The following is a 20,346-nucleotide window of genomic DNA, read 5'->3' as shown; positions in this document are numbered from 1 at the left end:
GGGCTCTGTAAGGAAAAAAACTCTACATTTTACACTACAAAAACAGCAAAAAATGCAAGGAGGCACACTCTTTAATTAGAGTTTAGAATTTAATAATCATTCAAATCTTTATCTATACAATAGAACATACTAATGAGTGCCGGTAAATATGATGACTGGAGATCGTATCTCCAACTATCTGGGGGTAACTATGAGGATGACATGACTTCATGCATCAGATTATAATAAAACTAAATTGCTTTGTATTAGAACAAAAAGTACATTTTCTAACCAGAAACATCTTTTAGAGATTTGGGTTAAAATATGTCTTGATGATTTCTAGAAACTGTGCTCAACTTATATTCTATATATGAAAAGAAATGTTTGTCTTTTAGTTAATTGAGCAAATCTCATGGCTCTGTGGTAAGGTTTGACACATTCAGCAGTGCTCACAGGGAATTTGGGTGCAATTATCTGCAAAGTAAATATAAGCAAACAGTGAAATAGTGGCAATAAGCATCAGTTGTTGCATCATTGGAATCTTCTTAATATGCAGCAGATGATATTTTGAGCTTTTCCTATTAACACATAGCATTTAGCAGTAAATCAGCAGTAAATGCTTCTGGCTATTTATGTTGTGTTCCATTATGCTCTAGAGCTGGAATTTGGAAAATGGCAAAGTCCAAGTTAAAAAAAATCATAAAATCCAACTCTGTACTTTTCAAACCTGTGCAGAAGCCCAGTGTACCCTGCTAAATACTACAAATGTACCTAGTTAAGTAACTTTCTTAGGTATTTTTACTTTCATGTCCCAGTTTACAAATGTTTAACACCAAAGATGGAGACAAATTTGCAGATAAATATGTAATAAAAATTTACACTGTCATGGTAGACTGAACACTCACTTCCACTGAGGGCTCGACTGAGCTGCTCCATCTTCTCTTTGGCTGTTTTTAACAGGCGCTGCTCGAGCTACGAGGAAGACACAAGTTTGTATTGTTGCGTTAAACAGCATTAAGAACTTTGCCTCACCAGACAATGGACAGAGATGAAGTTAAACAGAACAGTGCAGAGAAGAGGTGACTTCTGTAATAAGATTGATTTATAGACTTGATATGCCAATCAGCCATAAAATGACAACCAGTCACTGTTTCCTGAAAAGTCCCTCCTTCTTTATGCTTTTAGGACAATAAAGAAAAGCTTCTACTGCAACATTTATTACAATGACCTGTGTACACTGATTTGTCAAGATGTTAACATGGTGTCAGATGTCAAATACCAAGGTTGCAGTTGTAAAAAACAAAAAAAAAAAGAACAGTTAATTACTTCATCTGCTAGTTGGTTCATACAAAAAGGTTTAACCTTTGTAGATTAGGACTTAAGAATGAATGCCTGTCTGCGAGATAAGTTTCCCCCAAGGTTTCTTGGCCTGCATGCCTGTCAGTATAATATGCAAATGAAACAACAGAGGGAGGCAAAGTTTACCTGATAGCTGTGCTCATGGTTCTTGAAGCGTGTGTAGTAGTGCATAAAACGATCAAGTTCCTGAAAGCTCTTGTGCTTCTTCTCTGCCTGCAAAACCGTGACGAGACAGTCACAGTCAATAAACTCCTGAACATGTTGTTCTCCTTAACAGGCAAAGTGTTAATACCCTGCATCTGAGGAGTCAAAGGAAGCCGTGCCAAAGGAGAAATCTGTACTGATGATTGGAATAAATGCAAACAGAGACTAAGAATGAGCTTCTTTTCACCTGTGAGAAGGGAGATTTTGTGACGGGAAACGTGTGTAATTTGTGTTTTCAATGATTTTATGCTCACACTATTAAGCAAAAAAAAAAGTACTCCTTTAAGTTTTTGATGAGGTATTGAATGATTAAATCAACAGGTTTTTCTCCCAACAAAAGCTGCTCTTGACTACCCCTTAATGAATAAAATATGAGGTTCATATTTCTTTCTGTTTCATAAATAAGAGGATTAAGAAAAACCCTACCAGTGTATTACAATTGCCTTCTTGTCAATATAATTCAACAAAACACTGCCTTTGCTGGCATAGTTTATTGAGTGCTTGGACGAAATGTATGAACAATATCAATTGCACATATATTTGCCTTCTAATAATCCCCTTTCTAGTTCTTTTTACCATAACAGTGCAAGCAGTACCTTCTCTCCATTTTTTTATAAGAATCAAATTAAATACTGAGTTGTTCTACAGTTTAATGCTTTCATGAAGGAAAAAAAACAAAAAACTAATAAACGGAAATAAACGGAGAAGAAGCTTGGCTGCCTGCGAAATATTTATTTTACATCATCGCAACAGGGGGCTACTCAAATAACAGCTGCCGTCACGCAACCGTGTCTGCTCCCTGTTGTCACACATGGCTGTGAAATCTTATTTAAGACAGTACATCTTACTGGGATGGAATCACTGCAAATAACATACAACTCTTATATAACAGAATCCAATTCCAGTGTGACTGTATGTACCTCTTCTGTCATTTCCTTCGACTGTTCCACCACCTGCTGGATGACTTCGTAACGGGTGCAGCGGTAGTAGCCGCCAGTTGACGAGCTGTGCTTTTTCCACTCCTCCAGGCAGATCCAGCAGAAGTCGTACTTACACTGGCGGAGCAGAAAAGCAATGTCTCGTTTACAGCATCTGCTGTAGTTAGATGCTACTCCTGAGACTAGAGAGCAAAGTAATAATATTCACTTACCCTACCCTGTGGTAAATTAGAAACTGAGATACAGCTCAATTGATTTAACTATTGATTTTTTTTCCCCACCACTTTAAAACCTTGAAAATGAATTGAATTACAACCAGTTATAAAAGATAAGCTAATGGAAGAGTTTAAGTCAGAAAGTAAAATTATTTACTTGAACTAAGCTTCTCATTTATTTGTCTTAACAGACAGAGGATAACGGAAAATCTATGTTTTACAACATAAAAGCAGCTCTTAGGATGTCGTAGTTCCTTGCAGTCTGCTGCCACCAGAAGGCACACCGACAACATTAGCGACCAGTCCCATCGCCATTGCTGAATAACAAACGCATCAAGTGCTTGAATCTGCAGCGTGTTTGCATCTAAGTAATTTCTCTCCATGTCACAAGTGCTTCTATGGGTGACAAGCTAGCCGACACAAAGGCCTGACATCTGTGTTGTCCTGGTAACGCTACACTTACATGACACTTCAGAAAAACCAATGCGAAAGCTAAGAAGTGGGGGGGAGGGGAGGATGAAGGGGGTGGTAAATGGAAGTACAGACACACAAACAAAGAGGGTGTAAAATGGACAGACAAAAGGGGAGGGAAAAAAAGTGCAACGAAAGAACAGAAGGAAGAAGATGGCAGTTCCTTGGCAACACTGTCTCCAATGTTTCCCAGCAGTGAGGTTAAAACCATTTTTTACGAGGTAATAACGGGTCAAGAGGCTCAGCCTCATATGGCCTTTCAGCTCGCGAAGGCAGCTCCATTTCACCAAAGTGAATCGCAAGTCTCTAGTCAGCCCCTTTAACCAGTGGAAGAAGCAACATTACTGTCACATAGTAAAATAAGCAACATCCCGCCAGTATGACTGCAGTGTGCTTCTTTTAGGGAAACATGCAACAGTGATAGCACTGATTGTAGTTTGGACTTATCAGGTAAACTGCCATCACAATTTCCCTTCATAAATCTAAACTTGAAACAAAAAACCTTGAAAGTTTAGACACAAAACAAATCTTTAGATTTTCACCCATTTGTGCAATTTTCACAAGCTGTGTAAAGTACAAATGAAAGCTAACACTTGGTTGAAGGCCATTCTTGTTGCACAAATTAATTTGCAAAAGAGGAAAAAAAATCTTATCTGCAAAAAACAGGAAAACACAAAATCTGGCTTATAGAAAAAAATCCATCAAATTTCTAAACAGCTTTTATCTTTTAAACCCAATATGTTACAAAGTGAATACATGTCTCCTAAAAACTATAAAGTCATCTTTTAAAATAAAGACTCTTCAAAGAAGAACCTAAAACTCTTATGTTCTAACAGTTTAAATAAAGCACATATCTTTAGCTTGGCTTGCTACATTAGTTGGCTTACTCTGTTTTCTCTGGAGTTTGCTTCTTGTAGGGAAACAGCAACAGTCTTCAGTCAGAGCTCTCTAAAGATTTGCAGTAAGACTGACTGCAACCAGAGATTCTTTCTGCCCACAGAATCACCATTTATGATGACTTGTTGAAGAAACTTGGAATATATAAGTAATAACATTATTTATCCCAAAGGGAAATTAAATTTTTTTTAACTGAATTATAGTCTTTATAATCATATTTTATACTTTTTACCATGCTGTCATGTATTTTTGTTAAAAACAAGTCTCTCTGAAAATGAGACAATATCAAAGTAAGATTACTGGTTTAAACAGTGTAAATATTAAAGTTGCAAACCCTGAATCTGATCAAAGCTTTGTAAAGTATCCTAGCTGAGAGTTTTAAAGGAAGCAGTCTCTCCTTCACACTTGCAAGCACGTTGGCAAAAACCTCCCACAGATTTATTGGCTGAAGGATTTGAACATTTTGGTGAAGCTGATCCCAAAGCATTTTTAAAAGGTGGAGGTCAGATGACTAACAGAACACGATCCTTCTTTTAAAGGTCTTGTTGTGCAGCAGAGTTTGGATTGAGTTCACCGTCCTCCAGCCTGACAACACTGAAACCTTTCAGATAAGTTCCTGAAGGTAAAACACAGCACAACTTGACAGAGTAATAAACATGTTGATTGAATATGCCTTGAAATGTGATTAAAAGCATCATCAGCTGGAACTGCATCAAAACACCCCCAAACCATCATTTATCTTCAGCTAGATGTGTTGCCTTAGCAATAAGAATTTTTATTTTGATCATCTGTCTGACAAACACTTTTCACCAGTTCTTCAGCCTTGACTACATACAAGACAGTCGTCAGTCATTGCCAGAGTGGATGGTCCTTCACTAGCCTCTTCCTGTTATTTGTGTAATTGGTTACTTCCAAGAAGCATTTTCTCTGTAAACATGTAAACCTGAAGTCCTCTTCAGGCTGTTGATTCACAGTCAGCAGGTAGCCGTTTGTTATTAAGTTGAGCTGTGAGATGGGAAAAGTTAATAATTCACATTGGTAGTTTTATCTTTTGTGTCTCCAAACCAGACGAGCCAGAATAGCACTAAGCAGAAGCTGAGCTGCATACAAATAAGATGTATGTAAATGAAGAAAAAAGTATGAATCACTGACTCCTTCAGATATCGCAACATTGCAGAGTTATTACTTGACTTCTCAAGGGGATCAAAGGAAATGTAGTATTCTCACATCTTGCCCCTCTGGAACATCTCAACAGTTTCAGGGATGGAGTCCGTGTGTGCGAAAATGGATCAAGAGACTTCAAAAGATGTTCGACACTTCAGAATCACGATAGGTGTTCAGCAGAGTCAAAGGTATTTAGTCTGCAACTCCAAAGCTCTTTTTTACATAAGGTTTTGTTACAGTGGGGTTTTTTTTTCTCCAAATGTTAAAAAAGGTAAATTATTTGCTCTGTAAGATTAAATAATCCTTCTCATGTCTTAAACACATTGCTTGGAAATAATCGTATAATTGAAAAACAGCAAAAACTCAGAAAAATGTACCTGGATGGTATAAATAAAACATCAAAGCAAAAATTAAATGTATTGGTATTGAACAATAATCCACTTAGAGCTTAAAGGGATCCTAAATTTGCAGGAACAGGAAGAAGTGTGTCAGGATATGAGATGTCAAATTGCTTTAGTGGTAGCTTATGAATTATCTATTCAGACTAAATTGTTTTCTGAATATAATCTTAAGATTTTGGAGATTTACATCCGCTCATTATCTTCTTCATCAGGTCATTTATGATGTTCGTTTTTCAGTTGATAATAAAATACACAATTCTAATGTAGAGCTGCAAAATCTTGCAATGCCTATATCAGATCTTCATTATCTCCTTCTTTCCCCATCTCATCTGCGTTTCCTACGCTGTGTGACCTTTAGCATTTTGAACAATGTCATTTCTATTTGGTGTGAGCGTCTACTACCGTGAAACGCCAACTGGTTAAATGTTACATTAGTAACATGTAAAATGCAAGTTCATAACAGTTGGAACATATTAGGCGACGTGTTGCAAATGCACTCCAGTCATTTACGATGTGAATATTGGACCGACTGATATTGTCAAGATGATATATTTGCAATTTACTGCACAACCTTACTTCAATGAATTTTAAAAACAGGAATTAAATGCACAAAATAATACCTAAAAGCTCAAATATTTGCATACATGCCCTTTAATATTCGGTTAATATATGTCAGTTAAATGTTAATATTCAGTTAAATGTCTCCAATCCAGTTGTACTCCAGGAGGTTCATGTTAATCAGCTTTATCCTGCTAAATCCAGTTATATTCCAGTTTTGATTAAGTTTGGATCATTGTTAGGTTGATCCAAATGTATCAAATTGCTTTCAATTTTTTTCAAGCAGTCATGCTAAGATGAAATTCTGAATAATTTCTGTTTGATCCCTTAATTTTGGCCATGTATAAAGAAAAAAAAAACACACGCAGTATAAAGAACTTCTTAGCTACTTGTAAAACTCAAAAGGAAAACAGAACTCATGCTCATGCTCAGTAGATGCTGTTTTATGTCACATTGGTAAGAGGTTTGTGGAAACCATCTTTTGTAGCGTACCTTAGCACACTGCATGTGATTGCAGCCCTCGTTTTTCTGTATTGGAGACTTGCAGGTGGGGCAGGGTTTAGAATTGGAGAGCAACCACAAGCAATTCGCTGCATCCTCATAAGCTTCACTTACGCCAGCCACTGCAATGGGAGTGGGGGAGAGGAGGAGTAAACACAACAAATAAAAACGTAATGAGATCAAATGAGAATGACTATTACACCAGCATCAATACAAACTACTAAGCTCAATGGGAACTTGCTCTGCTTGAGCAATGTGTGCTGCTCAGGTATTTCACAGACATCTCCCAGGATGCCAATGCACCCACTCTCAACACATACACACATTTGAACAGTGTAATTGGCCATTAACAAAGCATCTCTGATCTGTCATTTGAAATGCCAGCATGAAAGAGAATCAGGGGAAATCGAACAGGAGATGGCACCAAAACAAAATAATTGCCATTATTTTTCTCCTGTCAGATCAACAAAACTGGCACTCAGGAGCAACTTGGGTCATCTTAAATCATCTATTACATTGCTTGCAGTCCAATTACTGCTCTTAGACATTGCACCAATTTTCCAATACATGGGTTAATCTTTTAAATTCATAATTTGTCACAAAAATGGTGCAATTTAATTTGTTTACCAAATTGCTTGTAATTACTATGAAGAAGTACCAGGCAATTTATTCCCAAATCTATCACTATTCCGCAGACAAAAAAACGATCTAACCGATAACACACCAACTATTCTGTAATAATAATGTACTACCCAGTAATCTAATAGGTTTCCCAGAGCAGAGATTAATTGGACAAGCTAAAAAAACATATTAATAGACTATACACACTCCGTAGTTATTGTGTACAACCATTTAGAATTTAATAAGAGAACAAATTACCCACATGTGACTGTCAGAATTGTGTATGAGCTGTTAAAACTGAAACAACACAACACGCCTGGAATCTAATGGAAGTTCAAAAACAGCTATAAATACTCACATTCTTCAGGTTTCATTTCAGTGACCTTCTGAAGCCACAGCTTCCATGTGTCACAGTCGCAGGGTTCATGTGCCTCTCCTCGACACTCCCTAATAAAAGTACATAAAAAATGTAAAGTAGGAAGAGCACAGTTTATATTGTGAATAAACAAAGAAAATCTAAAACAAGGCACTCAAACAAGAAAGGTCTTAAAAAAAAGATGCTGCAAAAGCCTTGATGCACCTTCAGACGGCTAAATCTGCATTTCATCTCTACACCCTCCTTGTTATGGAAATGGCTAAAGCTGAACCCATGTTAGATCCGTTTCCCCTAACAAATGCTGTCAATTAAACTCCTGAGGGTACCCACCAGCCACTTTCAAGAACGCTATAATGAAGCGAGGTGCACTAAGCTATTATCATTATAAGTAGGTAGGATTAATCATGGTGGGCTAGAGGTTAGACCAGTGGGCAAGAAGGTAAATGCAAGGGCAGTGATGAATATGAAAAACAGAACTAACTCCAAACTTTCAAAAAGAATTAGCAATTAATGAGCTTATCTTAAGGTTTTCTTCAGTTCACAGACAGCCATCTTCTCAACAAGAGAAAAGCAATGTAAAATAAGTGCTCTTAAAACAGAAAAACTTTTCTTTCACCAGTATTATACCTCAGCTAATTTTGAAAAGCCAAAAAAGTCCAACTAAAGTTTGCCAATTTTATGAGCAGTATAAACCTAAAGCAGCACTATTCATCTACTGACCAGCAGAAGAGGTGGCCCTTGCCGCAGTCTACTGCCGGGGCCCGAAGTAGGGGAAAGCTTAGAGGGTCTGCATTGGAGGCTCCAGGGCCCTGAGCGTTTAGTCGTACTGCTCTCTCACATCCTGCAACAGGACACCAGTGTATTGCTGGATTGTTTTCCACAAACGCCTTCAAAAAGGGAGAGACAGAAGAAGATTTAAATTAGTCAGCAGTTCAACAAAACCTTGTGCTTTAGCTGATGGGGTTAAAGAGAATGAAACAACTGTACAAGCTTAAAGATTAAGACAGACTCTGAAATGCTGCCATATTTCGGGAGCACAAAGTCTTAATCTTGGCCTATGAATGACTTTATCACTAATGAAGAGATTTCTAATCTATTCTGGGTTGTATAGAAGATCTTAGCCTTTTTTAATTAAGGACAGACAGGTATTGATTAAAATACACATGTAGGCAGGTGAGGACAGAGTTATTATTTAGTTGTGAGAGCCACTTCTTAAGAAATATATATAAAAGCTCATTTCTGAGAAGAAACACTTATCTATAGAAATCAATGTGGAAGTACAAATACAGTCTGAGACTAACAACAGTTTCCAAGATTTTGACCTTAACTCCGAGGTTTTCTCCTCAGAGTTCATCTGAATGAATAATACAGATGCTTAATAAACTAAATGTACCTTTATGTCAAACTGCAGGTATCGCCTGTCCATCTCTCTGGAGACCACGCTTTCGATGACTTCTACTGGCACCAGCTGGTAACAATCATAGGCTGGACAGAAAATGTTGTGCGCTTCGCCCTCTTGGATCTTTAGATTGAGAAACCTTTCAAAAGGACATAGGTTTTACAGAGATCAGTGATTTATGTATGTAAACACTAATGAAAACTTCACTTCAAGAAAACATCCCCTTCAATTCTTCAAGATTAACATTTTAATTTAAAGATTAAAACAAATTTTGACACAAATGCAATTTCTCCATATAGTTTGTAATATATGAAGCAACCAGAAGTTATTTATTTGCACAATAATCAGAGTAAACACTGACAGAGGAGCAAAACTAGGTTTCACTCTTCAGAGTTTACACTGAACACAGAAGAAATGCTTAACCTTTGTGATGAAACTCACAGATGAGAAAAAAATCTGAAGTATTAATGAGGATTTGCATTTTTGCATCTTTATATTTTATTAGATTTTTTATTAAATAAAAATTAACATTTATCCTGAAAAAATGTCCACAGAAACACTGCAGTTCATAGCAGGATTTTCCCTCTTATGCTGCTCTGCAACAGCAGCCCAGCTTAAACAAAGTGATTTAGAATAAATGAATCACAAAATAATGCTTCAATATTATTGGTATGTTATAATTAACATACTCATTTCACATAAAATAATTACTGTTAATTAAAGTGCAAAGAAAACTGTACAGTATTCAATGGAACACATCCTTGATTAATACACGTGCAGGTTGTTTTTCCTTCCACCATTCTCTTCCTTCTCCGATACCACAGCTTTTATCTATCCATGTCAGCCTTGACATTGGTGTTTGTAGGAGACCCACACTTAAATCTAATCCAGATTTTTGGATTTCTGTTACTTACCCTTCCCAGCATGCTCTGCAGAAATCATGGCCACAGGACATGTCAACAGGTTCCTCAAAGAAGGAGACGGAAGACATGCAGATACCACACTGAGACACAAAAAATTAAGAAAGAAAGATGACTACAAGGCCACAATGAAACTTCAAAGTCTTAGCATAGAATACATGCACCGGTTCGTCATAATTTTTTATTTGGTTTTTTTTGTTTGTTTTGTTTTGAGTGTTTTATTTAAGCCTAAACACTAAGAGTATTCTTTCTGAGAAAACGTTCCAAAATATTTAGATGTGTAAACAGACTTCATTATCCTCTGGAATATAAACGGACAGGAAAGCTGTGACTAATCAGACATGTCTGTGGGTGCGAGTCCACACAATAACAGAGGTCGGTTTATGAAAGATAACTATGCTAAGATTCCGACCTGTCAAAATCGACGGGTTTCACAGACGACCGTTCTGTTAGCAGATGTATTTTCTCACACCCACGAAAAAAACAAACAGGGCCAGACATACAGGAGCTGTTCTACTGGAAGACTGCCCCGCACAAAAAGACAAAGAGGAGGCAGTGTAGTTCAACAATGAAACTATTGATTTAGGATGGAGAACATGATAAAAATCAACTTGCAGACTTAAATGAGTCCTTGAGTGCACTTGGCACAGTGCATTTACGCTCATGAAGAGCCAAGAGTGCAGACAGTGCGAGTCAAATGGAACAATTACTCACCAGACAATTAATAAATTACATTTGTAAGCTACAGTAATTATACACCGTGGTTCATTTTTAAGGCAAACTTGGACTGCCGTTGAGTGTCCCAGCCAACTACGTATAAATATATCCAGCCTCTTGATTTATAGTAACACTCTAAACCTTAAATTTCCAGAGACATCAATTTTTACTGTAGCATAAGGTAGCCTTTCATCACCTTTATCTTTATATTAGAAGCACAGACATCTTGGTCATTCAGATATAAGAACCCAAATCCTGCCCTTTTAACATTTTCTGGAAAGAATGTCAATATTTACTCGATTCTCAACTTGTTTAAACCAAAATCAACAAAACCGTTTTTTCTCTTAGGGAAAGATGAGGGTGGGTTCTGTTAGTGTTTATTTTTGTGGGTCAGACAACTGGCAAGCACACCAATTACTTCAAACAAACTAACTAATAGTAACAAATAATGACTTCTAAACAAATGTAGACGTGTGAGAGCTAATACAATCGACTGGGGAAAAAATAATATGTTTGGAACCATGTAGACTTCATCCAAAATCAACCAGATGTTACACTGAGGCTAGTATGCTCAGGGCCATTTGTCAAACTGTTCAGCAAAGCCTTATGCTCTCTCCGGACTGTCATTTTTGCATTTCACATCTCCACTAAATCCACAGCTGATTTTCTCTGAATTAAAATAAAAAGAAAATATCAAACGACCTTCTTTTCAATCCCCTTCTTAGAAGCAAGTGCAAGTCAACTTATTCTCCAGATTTTTTGGAACAAATCCTTACTCATCCCCATGGAGTCTGCTGATGACAAAGAGAACTACTTCAAGAGGAAAGGTAATGGAAGCCTCCATAAGCACTGTATTAAGTCTGTAATACCTTTATATCACATTGTGTACTGAAGGGAAACCTTATTCCAACCTGAATGTTCTGTATTAAATGGATCAGCGCCACACAAATGTCTAAACTGGGAGAAAAATTTTAAAAAATATTGTAAATTTCTCACCAGAGAGGAATCGTCATCTCCCGCCAAGAGGCTAATTTGGTCTGGGGAAGTGATGGAGGAGCGGGTGGTGCGAGGCGTCCGGGGTGACGGCAGTGTGTCCCAAGCATTGTAGCCACTAGGGGGTGGGTTGGGCATCTGCACCCCTGAACGTTGGCAGCATTCCTCGGCGTTGCTCATCCAGGCTTCCAGAAGCTTCTCTCGGTCCCAATCTGACAAAAACATGGAGATGAACTCATCACACTTTTTTCTTTTGGTTCTGACCTCCCAATTCAGACTTTTACAATTAATTTTTCTTATTCCGAAGGAAGTAACACACAAAAGAGAAAAATTGAGGGTCCTTTGTTTCTGTGGTAGTTTTTAATCCGACTGACAATGAAAAGAAAATGTCCAATTTCCATATATTTATTCATTTACGCATCAAGGGTATCCAAGTACAGGCTGATGGTCGCAGCACTTACAGATCAAAAATGGATTTAAAAAATGATGCATTTAATAAACAGGGAAAAATTTTAAATTTTTTCAGCATTTTACCTACCGATCACAAATTACAGTTGGTTAAGTGAAAAGTGTCAGGATTCATGTTTCTCTAAAAAAACAAGTAAGTAAAAATGATTTTAAACTTTTATAAGCAATTGTAAGGACAGTCTAAACAAAGTCTCTCTGTAAACTATTTTTAATAGCACAAGCTACAATTTAAGGTATTTACAGTATGTATATATATATATATATATATATATATATATATATATATATATATATATATATATATATATATATAAAGTTCAAAATTCTTCACAATTACATCATTTTTCTTCAAATAAAATGGCCATAATAAAGTAGAACAAGATCACAAACAAATCAAGTGTTTTGAAAAATGTTACAATGCAAAAAAAACTAAGTTGGGTTGGCCCAGACAAAGCAAATTGGTTTCATGAAGAAGTTAGCATTTTATTCACAGAAAAAGTAATCTTAAGACATTCATTTTAGCATATTTGCTAGGGCAATGCCAAATTAAAGTTGACATAATTTTGTGTTTTCAGTAGACAGAAACATGCTGCCACCTGGTTTTGTGTTTTAGAACAGCTCCCCAACTTATAGAAACACAGAAACCAATTTGAGAGACTTTGAGGATAAACTGGGAGTGACTTGCGATCCGTGCCTCAGTCCAAATATTCTCCCCTCTTAAAATAAGGAACATGACCGGGTCGACTGCAATTAGGACACTATCAGCCTCGAGACACGCTTCAGCAGCAATCAAATGCCTCCGACTCCAAATGGCCTCATTTAGATAATGAATGTCGCAACAATCCCCCCATTTCCATTCAATTAAAACCAATCAGTGAGCATAACCCTATCTTCCTGCCTTCAGCTATTAAATATGAGTCTGAAATTAAAAGTTTTGTTTCACATTTAGAAAATGTAAATTATTAGAAGCACAGAAAGACTGACAAGCAGGCAAGCAGCAGGAAACATGATAAGTCAACTAAAAAGACTGATAATGAAACAGAAGTCAGTAAGTGTGGGAATCTGTGAAAGTTTCCAAAAGCAGCGGACGATAAGCCGTTCTTTTAGACGTTAACGAAAATCCTGAAGCGTTTCATCCTCTTCCGACCGACAGGCGGTATTCCCATGACACAGGCGAGCAAATATAGTACTGCTTGATTTTCTCTAAGCTCCCATAGGCATGTCCTGCATGTAGCGTCTGGGCTCAACAGACAGCTACTGCATTTAAACCAGGTTCAATTAAAAAAAAAAGTTTCAAATTGAATCATGTTTTAAACATTACAAGCTTTTTAGATGTACTATCAAATGGCAGATGCTAAGTGAATCCACTTTGAGAATTGGTGTCTAAAGGCTGCAAATTAAATCTGAGCTCTAACACACCGACTCAGTAGTTAGTCCAAATCAACTTGATAAGGGAATCAGTGAACTAGTTCACACAGATTCTGACAAAAAAAAGCCAAAAAAGTTTTAAAAATCCTCCCTTTCTTCGTAATTATGTAAAAGTAGGATAATTTAGTTGGAAACATACCTTAGAAAATATGTGTACATTCATATTCAAGGAATTACAATATGAGGTTTGTGCATTTTGAAAATAACTTTTAAACATATCTAAATTAAACATACTTCTCATTAAATCCATATATCTGTATTGATATTGATATATTTTTAATAGTGTGATGTAATATTCTCATCTTAAATGTTGTGTTGTTATCTTCTGTAAACAAGAAACAAATGCTGCGTTTCTAACTGATCTCTATTCACTTAATGAATGGAGTTACTGAAATTAATGAACTTTTCAATAATATTCTAATTAACTGATTAAGTCTGTAGATGCTTATGTTACCACAAATGTATCTAATGAAGATGAAGAAATTTAGAAATAAACAATAAATTATACATTTTGACCAATATTTCCCAAACCTGTAAGATACCCATAAATTTCGTACTTTCAGAAAGTCAAGTGCTCCTTGAATAAATTTGTAATCTGCGATGAAGTTTTTTTCACAAATCTATTAAAAACAGACATTTAAACATTTCTGGCCCGAGTTTGCTCAACAAGGTTTGGGTTGTTATTGAAAACAATCTGACTAGAGTAAGAAACATCAGATGTTGCAATCTTGCTGCTACTATGATGTCATGAGAGTGTACAGGTTGCTCTCAGAGATTCAAATAATTCTGCTTTGTATCAAACAATGCTGATAGTTTACATAGAGTCATAATTCAAAGCCCATATCCACAAACCCACAAAGGAATGGTTCAAATGAAGAGACAACTGCTTTGCCAAAGCCCAGATTCAAATTACACCAACATGTTATGTGAACCAGATTTTTTTAACAAGCAAAATAACAAAAATATCCACTTTGAGCAGGCGTTTTCAGTATAGAAGAAGAGTTGAGCATTTGAGTCAGAGATCGATTGATGTCGTTTTTCTGACCGGTATTTTTGTTGAACGGTTCTACAGGAGGGAACTGAAAAATAGGCTGGAGATGGGAAACAAGCGATAGCCAGCATGAGTTACGTTATGGGTTCCCAGCTGGTCACAATCTGGTCCATGAACTTCCTATAGCTGAGCAAATAATTCAACTTAGCAACATCTCTCTACAGTGTAAAAGTTGTTGCTGAAAGTAGAAAAGTGTTTTTTCAGTATTAGTGACTGTTTTAAAATGACTCTAGGTTATGAGAAACAATATGAAGGTGACAGGAAGAACTAGAGGGATAACCACTGCAGAGAGAACTTCAGGGGATAACAGAAAGGCTGAACCCAGAGTTGGTCTGTTCTTATCTTTTTGAGAATTCAGCCAATGTCATGGAGCAGGAATGCTTAGAAAATCTCCAAATTAAGATAGGATTCTACGTGAATACTCAGAGACAAATAGTAAAATTCTGTCATAGTGCAAACCTTCACAAAGGCAACTTCTCTCAAATATGCATAGTGTGATACACTTCTGTTCCTTACATAACCATTTAACCGAATACAAGCTCATGTTCAATAAAATATCCCTATTTTTGTAGCTTAGACATGCAATCTATTTACACATATAAGCTACTTGTTCAGATCTATTGCTCCATGAATGTAAAGGACAGAGGTCTCAGATATGTGCCGGTGTTTGTGTCTCACAATACCATGGGCACGTAGCAAAGCTTCTGCAGTGAAGAGAGGGGCTTGCAGCATGTCTGCCGTCTCCACTATCAGCATGTCCTTCAGCCTCCGCAGGTCCTGAGGCCGCAGGCCCTCATACAACTGAAATGGAAAAAAGGTCAGAGACAAGAGAAGTTTACGGATGGGAAGGGAAGAGATAGGTGTTGAAGGTGGTTAGAAGATTAAAACAACAATTTTGACTGCAGCCAAATAAAAAGAGAGTTGGTTTGATAATGGGTGACAAAAGCAGATGACAATGCAGATGAAAGTTCCACAAAAATGCTGCGAAAAAGAGATAACAGAGCAGTCTCTGTAAATGATTACTGGGACATGACTTAGTCGTGTATATTGACACAATAAAAGACAGAATACACAGATCACAAACATTAGCACAGACTAATTTTTGTCGATTTGTCTAGACAAGGCATCTCATACATAAATATGGCAGTAATTCCTATTTTTAGTATTGGACGTTTGTCTTAACTAGCAGCAGGGTTCATGAGTGTACTAATGTAACACCCGATGTAACTGAAATAACAGATAATATAAGAAAACGTTTTAAATGCTAGGTCTAAATAAATAGTAATTTTACACCACCAACAAACAAAGTGACACCAACTGTTTGGGTTTAGCAAGTGGAAGGTATCCAGTAAGTGTTAACTTATAAAAAGAGCTGTGTCTGAGAGAGCAAGAGCAAAAAGCTGACACTTTTTTTTTTTGTGCTTTGTTAGATTCTCAGCACTACAGACAAAGCTACACTAAACAATGGTCCAGGCAATGTTGTAAATCAAATCAGGCAGTGACAAACAAAATGAACTGTTTCTGAGGGTTTTATTCTGTACCTCTCTTCGATCAAGAGCTGCATACTCTGCTTCTATACCCTCCGCCTCAGGGGCCAGAGAGAAGACCATCTGCGACTCCAGGCTCAGGGCCAAATCCTTGTGGTGCTGCTTCTCGGCACAGTCACATGGAGTCTCGCGGTTTTCGTTCTCCACAAACAGGTCTGCTCCTCTCTGCAGCAGTAACTGAGCAAGCAACAAGAAAAGAAAAAAAATGGCTTGAATTATAGGAGATGACTGAAAACACTCAAAGCACAACAAGCGATGCAAATTGTTATCACTTTACACATCTAACACAGCATCTGTGGGAAGCTCTGCGTCTGCTCTTGAGCTCCTAAAACTGGGCAACCAGTTAAGTTTAGTCAGAAAATTGGGATTGTTGGTTATATCAGATCTTGACCAATCAACTGCAATCCAATCATATGTAAAATTAAATCCAATAGTATTGTTTTTTTTATTACACCCTATTTGAACATACCGTATTATTCTTCCCAATGGCCAGATTTTGGCCCTTGAAATTATTTTATTCAGCTCCTGATAAGACAAGAAAGGTCAAAATTTGGCAAACAAAACAGAAAACAATTGATGACCAAAAAAAAAAACGTATTTCGGGTTTTTTTAATAAGGTGACATTTCAAAGTCCTTTATTTGTTTTGGATCTTTAACGACATATACATTTCATAAAAATTGTATTTATTGTCGAGCAAGTAATACAAAAAAAAGGGGGGGGGGGAAAAATCACAATAAAAAAAAGGAGGAAAAGAAAACCACAATAAATACATTTTTGCATTTTTAATGTAGTGAACTTTGTGGAACTTTTTTAATTTTTCAGGTTTGGCCCCCATTGCAAAACGTTTGAACACCACTAGATGACAGAATGTTACTTTCACTCAAAGCCCATCCCAAATGTCCCCATGACATACAAATTTAGGTATTCAAAAAGCTTCTTGGATTGTAAGTGGTGAAATGATCAGCACTTACAACACAAACAGACCTAATGTGATTAAGGTTAGATTAATTAAGCACCAATGTTTTTTGGTGATTCTATAACAAAAATAAATGCAGTTTTCCAAAGTGCCAGTACTTGGCACAGTTATATTCCCTCTAGTTTCCAGCACAACGTAGATAAAGAAAATTATACCATCCTAAGAGAAGCGGACTGTAGCTTTGCTTATCTGGTATTTCTTTGCTTCTCGCTGATAATTTTTGGCACTAAATTCTGTGGTAAATAATGTGGTTTAGCAGTCATTCTATCAGTATGTGTTTCTTTGAGATTCCAGACACACCTCCACATATGACAAATGGTTTCTTTCTCTCCTCCTTTCTGCAGCACCAGTGCAGTCTCGCAACAACTCAAAGTTCAATCCGACACTTGGTAAGTGCTTTGTTTTAGTGGGAACTACAACCGGTATCGAGTCACGTACTACAACGCTTAGCATTAAATCTGTCTGATTGATTTGAATTCAACTCTGTCAAGATTTTGGCCTTTGTCTTGTGAATACATATGTGATAAAACCAGAATATTACTAATTCAACACTCTGTGTGCTGCTCTTCCACTGCAGAACAAAAATAAGAACATACTACTGCAACTTCACAACAGACGTCATCAATACAGCCCATAAAAGAGGTAGGACATGCGGTAGAGTACTATCCTGAAAGAAAAACACCACTCTCTTGAGTGCTGCACATTTCTCCCCTGTACCACTGCTTCAGGGCAACATCTTCAAGATGCTGACAGCAGATTTGAGAGTTGATTTTCAGTCCTTTTTAGACCTAAAAATGCCCAACAAGCTCTCTCTTAATGAAAACTGCCATCTTCCAACCCAGCTGGCGCCTGACTTAAAGTGGTGCCCTGCATCCATTAGCGATCCAGCTGCAGGGTTCATCTATGTGCTCCATTAGGAGTCACTCTCACTTCATCTAGTCAGAATATTTCTTTTTAAAAATTCTTCCTCCTGGTGCTCCTCTGTAAAATCATTTTTTTTCAGCTCAGTGGTGGTTGTGCTCCAGTCTGCTCTACTTCAGTCATTCCCAATTGTTTCTAAATCTAAATACCATAGTTGCTCCAGAATTTTACACCAAAGTAAAGTTACTAGTATGATTTACTTTTGTATTACTATACTATTTTAAAAAAAAAGAAGAAAAGATGCCCTACCTTTCCTTCAGGCCCAGTTTTTTAAGAATTTTGTACTGATTCTGTTTCTATCCCAACAGTAAAGGCCAGTCACAGCTGTTCTGGGGCTACAATTCAGACTTACACTGTATGGGTAAGTAATTTTAGTATCCAAATAAACTAAAATATTGTGGCGTAAACACACATATGCCACTATATGCTTTTTTGGGGGATAATAAACTGAGAACAATACAATATTCAGCTGCAATATAATTTTACAAGTACACATCATTCAGATTAATTAGAAAGCGCAGTGTGTTTTTTATGATGAACAATAAGCTGTGTAGACATGAATAAACTGTTGTGCACACATACAGTTGAAGAACAACTGAAGAACTGAAGGGAACTGTAGAGATAGATTTTTTTCTTATTCTTTCTTGGAATACCAATCAAAGTTAAACTTACCGTTACTTTTATGATGAGCAACATCAGTAAAACGATGCAATTTAACACTCAGCTCAGGTTTTTAAATTATAGTTATAGCTGGGAATATGTTTAAGACAGTAAGTTTTTAAAACCTCACCTCAACTGAGGTCCTCATGCCTGAGGCGGCTGCATAGTGCAGGCAGGTGTTTTTCTTGTTGTCAGTGGCATTGATTTCAGCGCTCTCATACTCTCCATGGTCCAGCTTTGCCCCGGTCCAGGACAAGATGATGTGGAGGCATTCCGTCCGACGCTGTTCGTCCTCATAGGGCCGCGAGATCCGTGGCTGCAGTGCTCCCTCTGAGGTCAGGATCTGAGGCCCCATGCAGAGAAGGTGCAGAGATGTCTCATTGTGCACGTTGCGCTTGTTAGGATTGCCATCTTTGTTTATGAGAAACGACCTAGAAGATAAAAGGAAATATGAACAAAGAACGTCAGTGACTTGGCTCTGGTTTGGTATTTTGTCAATAAGCGCAGGGTTTCCTCCACATGTAATTGATCGTGGCGCACCTCCACAGCAAAATAAAAGTTGCCACAACCAGAATTAAATAGCTTTTTTGTTCTTTTATAAATATCATGAAACTTTTAACGTTTACTTTATTTTGAAAAACCAACACCTCCGGACACTCTGAAGTAGGGGGAATAAAAAGTCAAAAGAAATGTACCTAAGGAAGGTTGAACTGAATGCATTTCAGTTCAAGTCGTTCAAATATTTAGTTCACATCTCAACGACAATAATGTAGTTAATTAATACAGTCTGGCCTTCATGCGTAATGTTTCAGATACACTTTGAGAAGGCTTCATGGCTTAATGTCTGGTAATTTTTCTGTTGAGACTCATTTCTCATCCAGAAATAGTACCATGCTCTCTTTCAGAAGAGCGAGGGACCTGAGGAAAACATTGAGATTGGATGGAGGTGCTCAATGTTCTTTATTGGGATGCAGTTCCCTGAAGTTGTGAAAAATATAGAAATTATGAGTTCCCATAAAACACGGTGTTAAAGCGCTTTTTCAAGAAATCCAGAAAAATACAATGTTCCGCCAGGCTGCAAATTATGGTGTTAAGTTACTAGAGGACAGTTGTAATTTCAGTTGTACAGTATGAATATAGTGAATAAGTGTTTTTCATAAAACATTCAATCTGAAATGCCCACAATTGAAACCATGTTGTTTAAGAAAATCCTGGAGGAAACCCTGAAACAGTTTGCAATTCTCAATACCCATTATTATACTCTTATTATGTAAGCCTCTCTATCTAAAACTTGATTTTTTTTCTTTACCACTTAGTTCACTGGTAGTAGTTGTAGATCAAGCTCTTTAAAAGTTGATGCTGTGCTTGACTTCACAGAAAAATCTACTTTGATTACAAAAACATCTTTTGAAAACTATAAATTAAATTGTTTTTGGTTTCCTTTTTAGTTTATATGGAAACTACAAAACTAAACAAATTTACAACCCTCCAATAATTTTAGTCAGGTAAGAATGCCACACAGTGCGGGCAATTTAGTTACAGAAAAATCGAATGGTCTTAGTGAGTCAATGACAAATGAGT

General features: G+C 37.0%; 1 protein-coding gene across 4 annotated transcripts in view; it reads right to left on the bottom strand.

Moving 5' to 3' along the window:
• Nucleotides 1-20,346, bottom strand: part of ankib1 (ankyrin repeat and IBR domain containing 1) — a 37,406-nt gene that overhangs the window by 12,995 nt on the left and 4,065 nt on the right. For all 4 annotated transcript variants that reach the window (XM_023330252.1, XM_023330250.1, XM_005810784.3 and 1 more), the window contains 12 exons: nucleotides 18,896-19,196; nucleotides 16,202-16,384; nucleotides 15,344-15,461; nucleotides 11,717-11,925; nucleotides 9,998-10,086; nucleotides 9,078-9,222; nucleotides 8,405-8,571; nucleotides 7,667-7,755; nucleotides 6,679-6,809; nucleotides 2,463-2,597; nucleotides 1,465-1,551; nucleotides 885-951 (listed from right to left, as the gene is read on the bottom strand). In XM_023330252.1, coding sequence (XP_023186020.1) covers nucleotides 885-951; nucleotides 1,465-1,551; nucleotides 2,463-2,597; nucleotides 6,679-6,809; nucleotides 7,667-7,755; nucleotides 8,405-8,571; nucleotides 9,078-9,222; nucleotides 9,998-10,086; nucleotides 11,717-11,925; nucleotides 15,344-15,461; nucleotides 16,202-16,384; nucleotides 18,896-19,196 — 1,721 coding nt within the window. The remainder of the gene's footprint in view (nucleotides 1-884; nucleotides 952-1,464; nucleotides 1,552-2,462; nucleotides 2,598-6,678; nucleotides 6,810-7,666; nucleotides 7,756-8,404; nucleotides 8,572-9,077; nucleotides 9,223-9,997; nucleotides 10,087-11,716; nucleotides 11,926-15,343; nucleotides 15,462-16,201; nucleotides 16,385-18,895; nucleotides 19,197-20,346) is intronic.

The sequence above is a fragment of the Xiphophorus maculatus genome, chromosome 3 (assembly GCF_002775205.1).
Source record: "Xiphophorus maculatus strain JP 163 A chromosome 3, X_maculatus-5.0-male, whole genome shotgun sequence".
NCBI classification, from domain to species: Eukaryota; Metazoa; Chordata; class Actinopteri; order Cyprinodontiformes; family Poeciliidae; genus Xiphophorus; species Xiphophorus maculatus.
The sequence above is the reverse complement of the archived record's forward strand: the minus strand, read 5'-3'. Positions and strand labels throughout refer to the sequence as shown.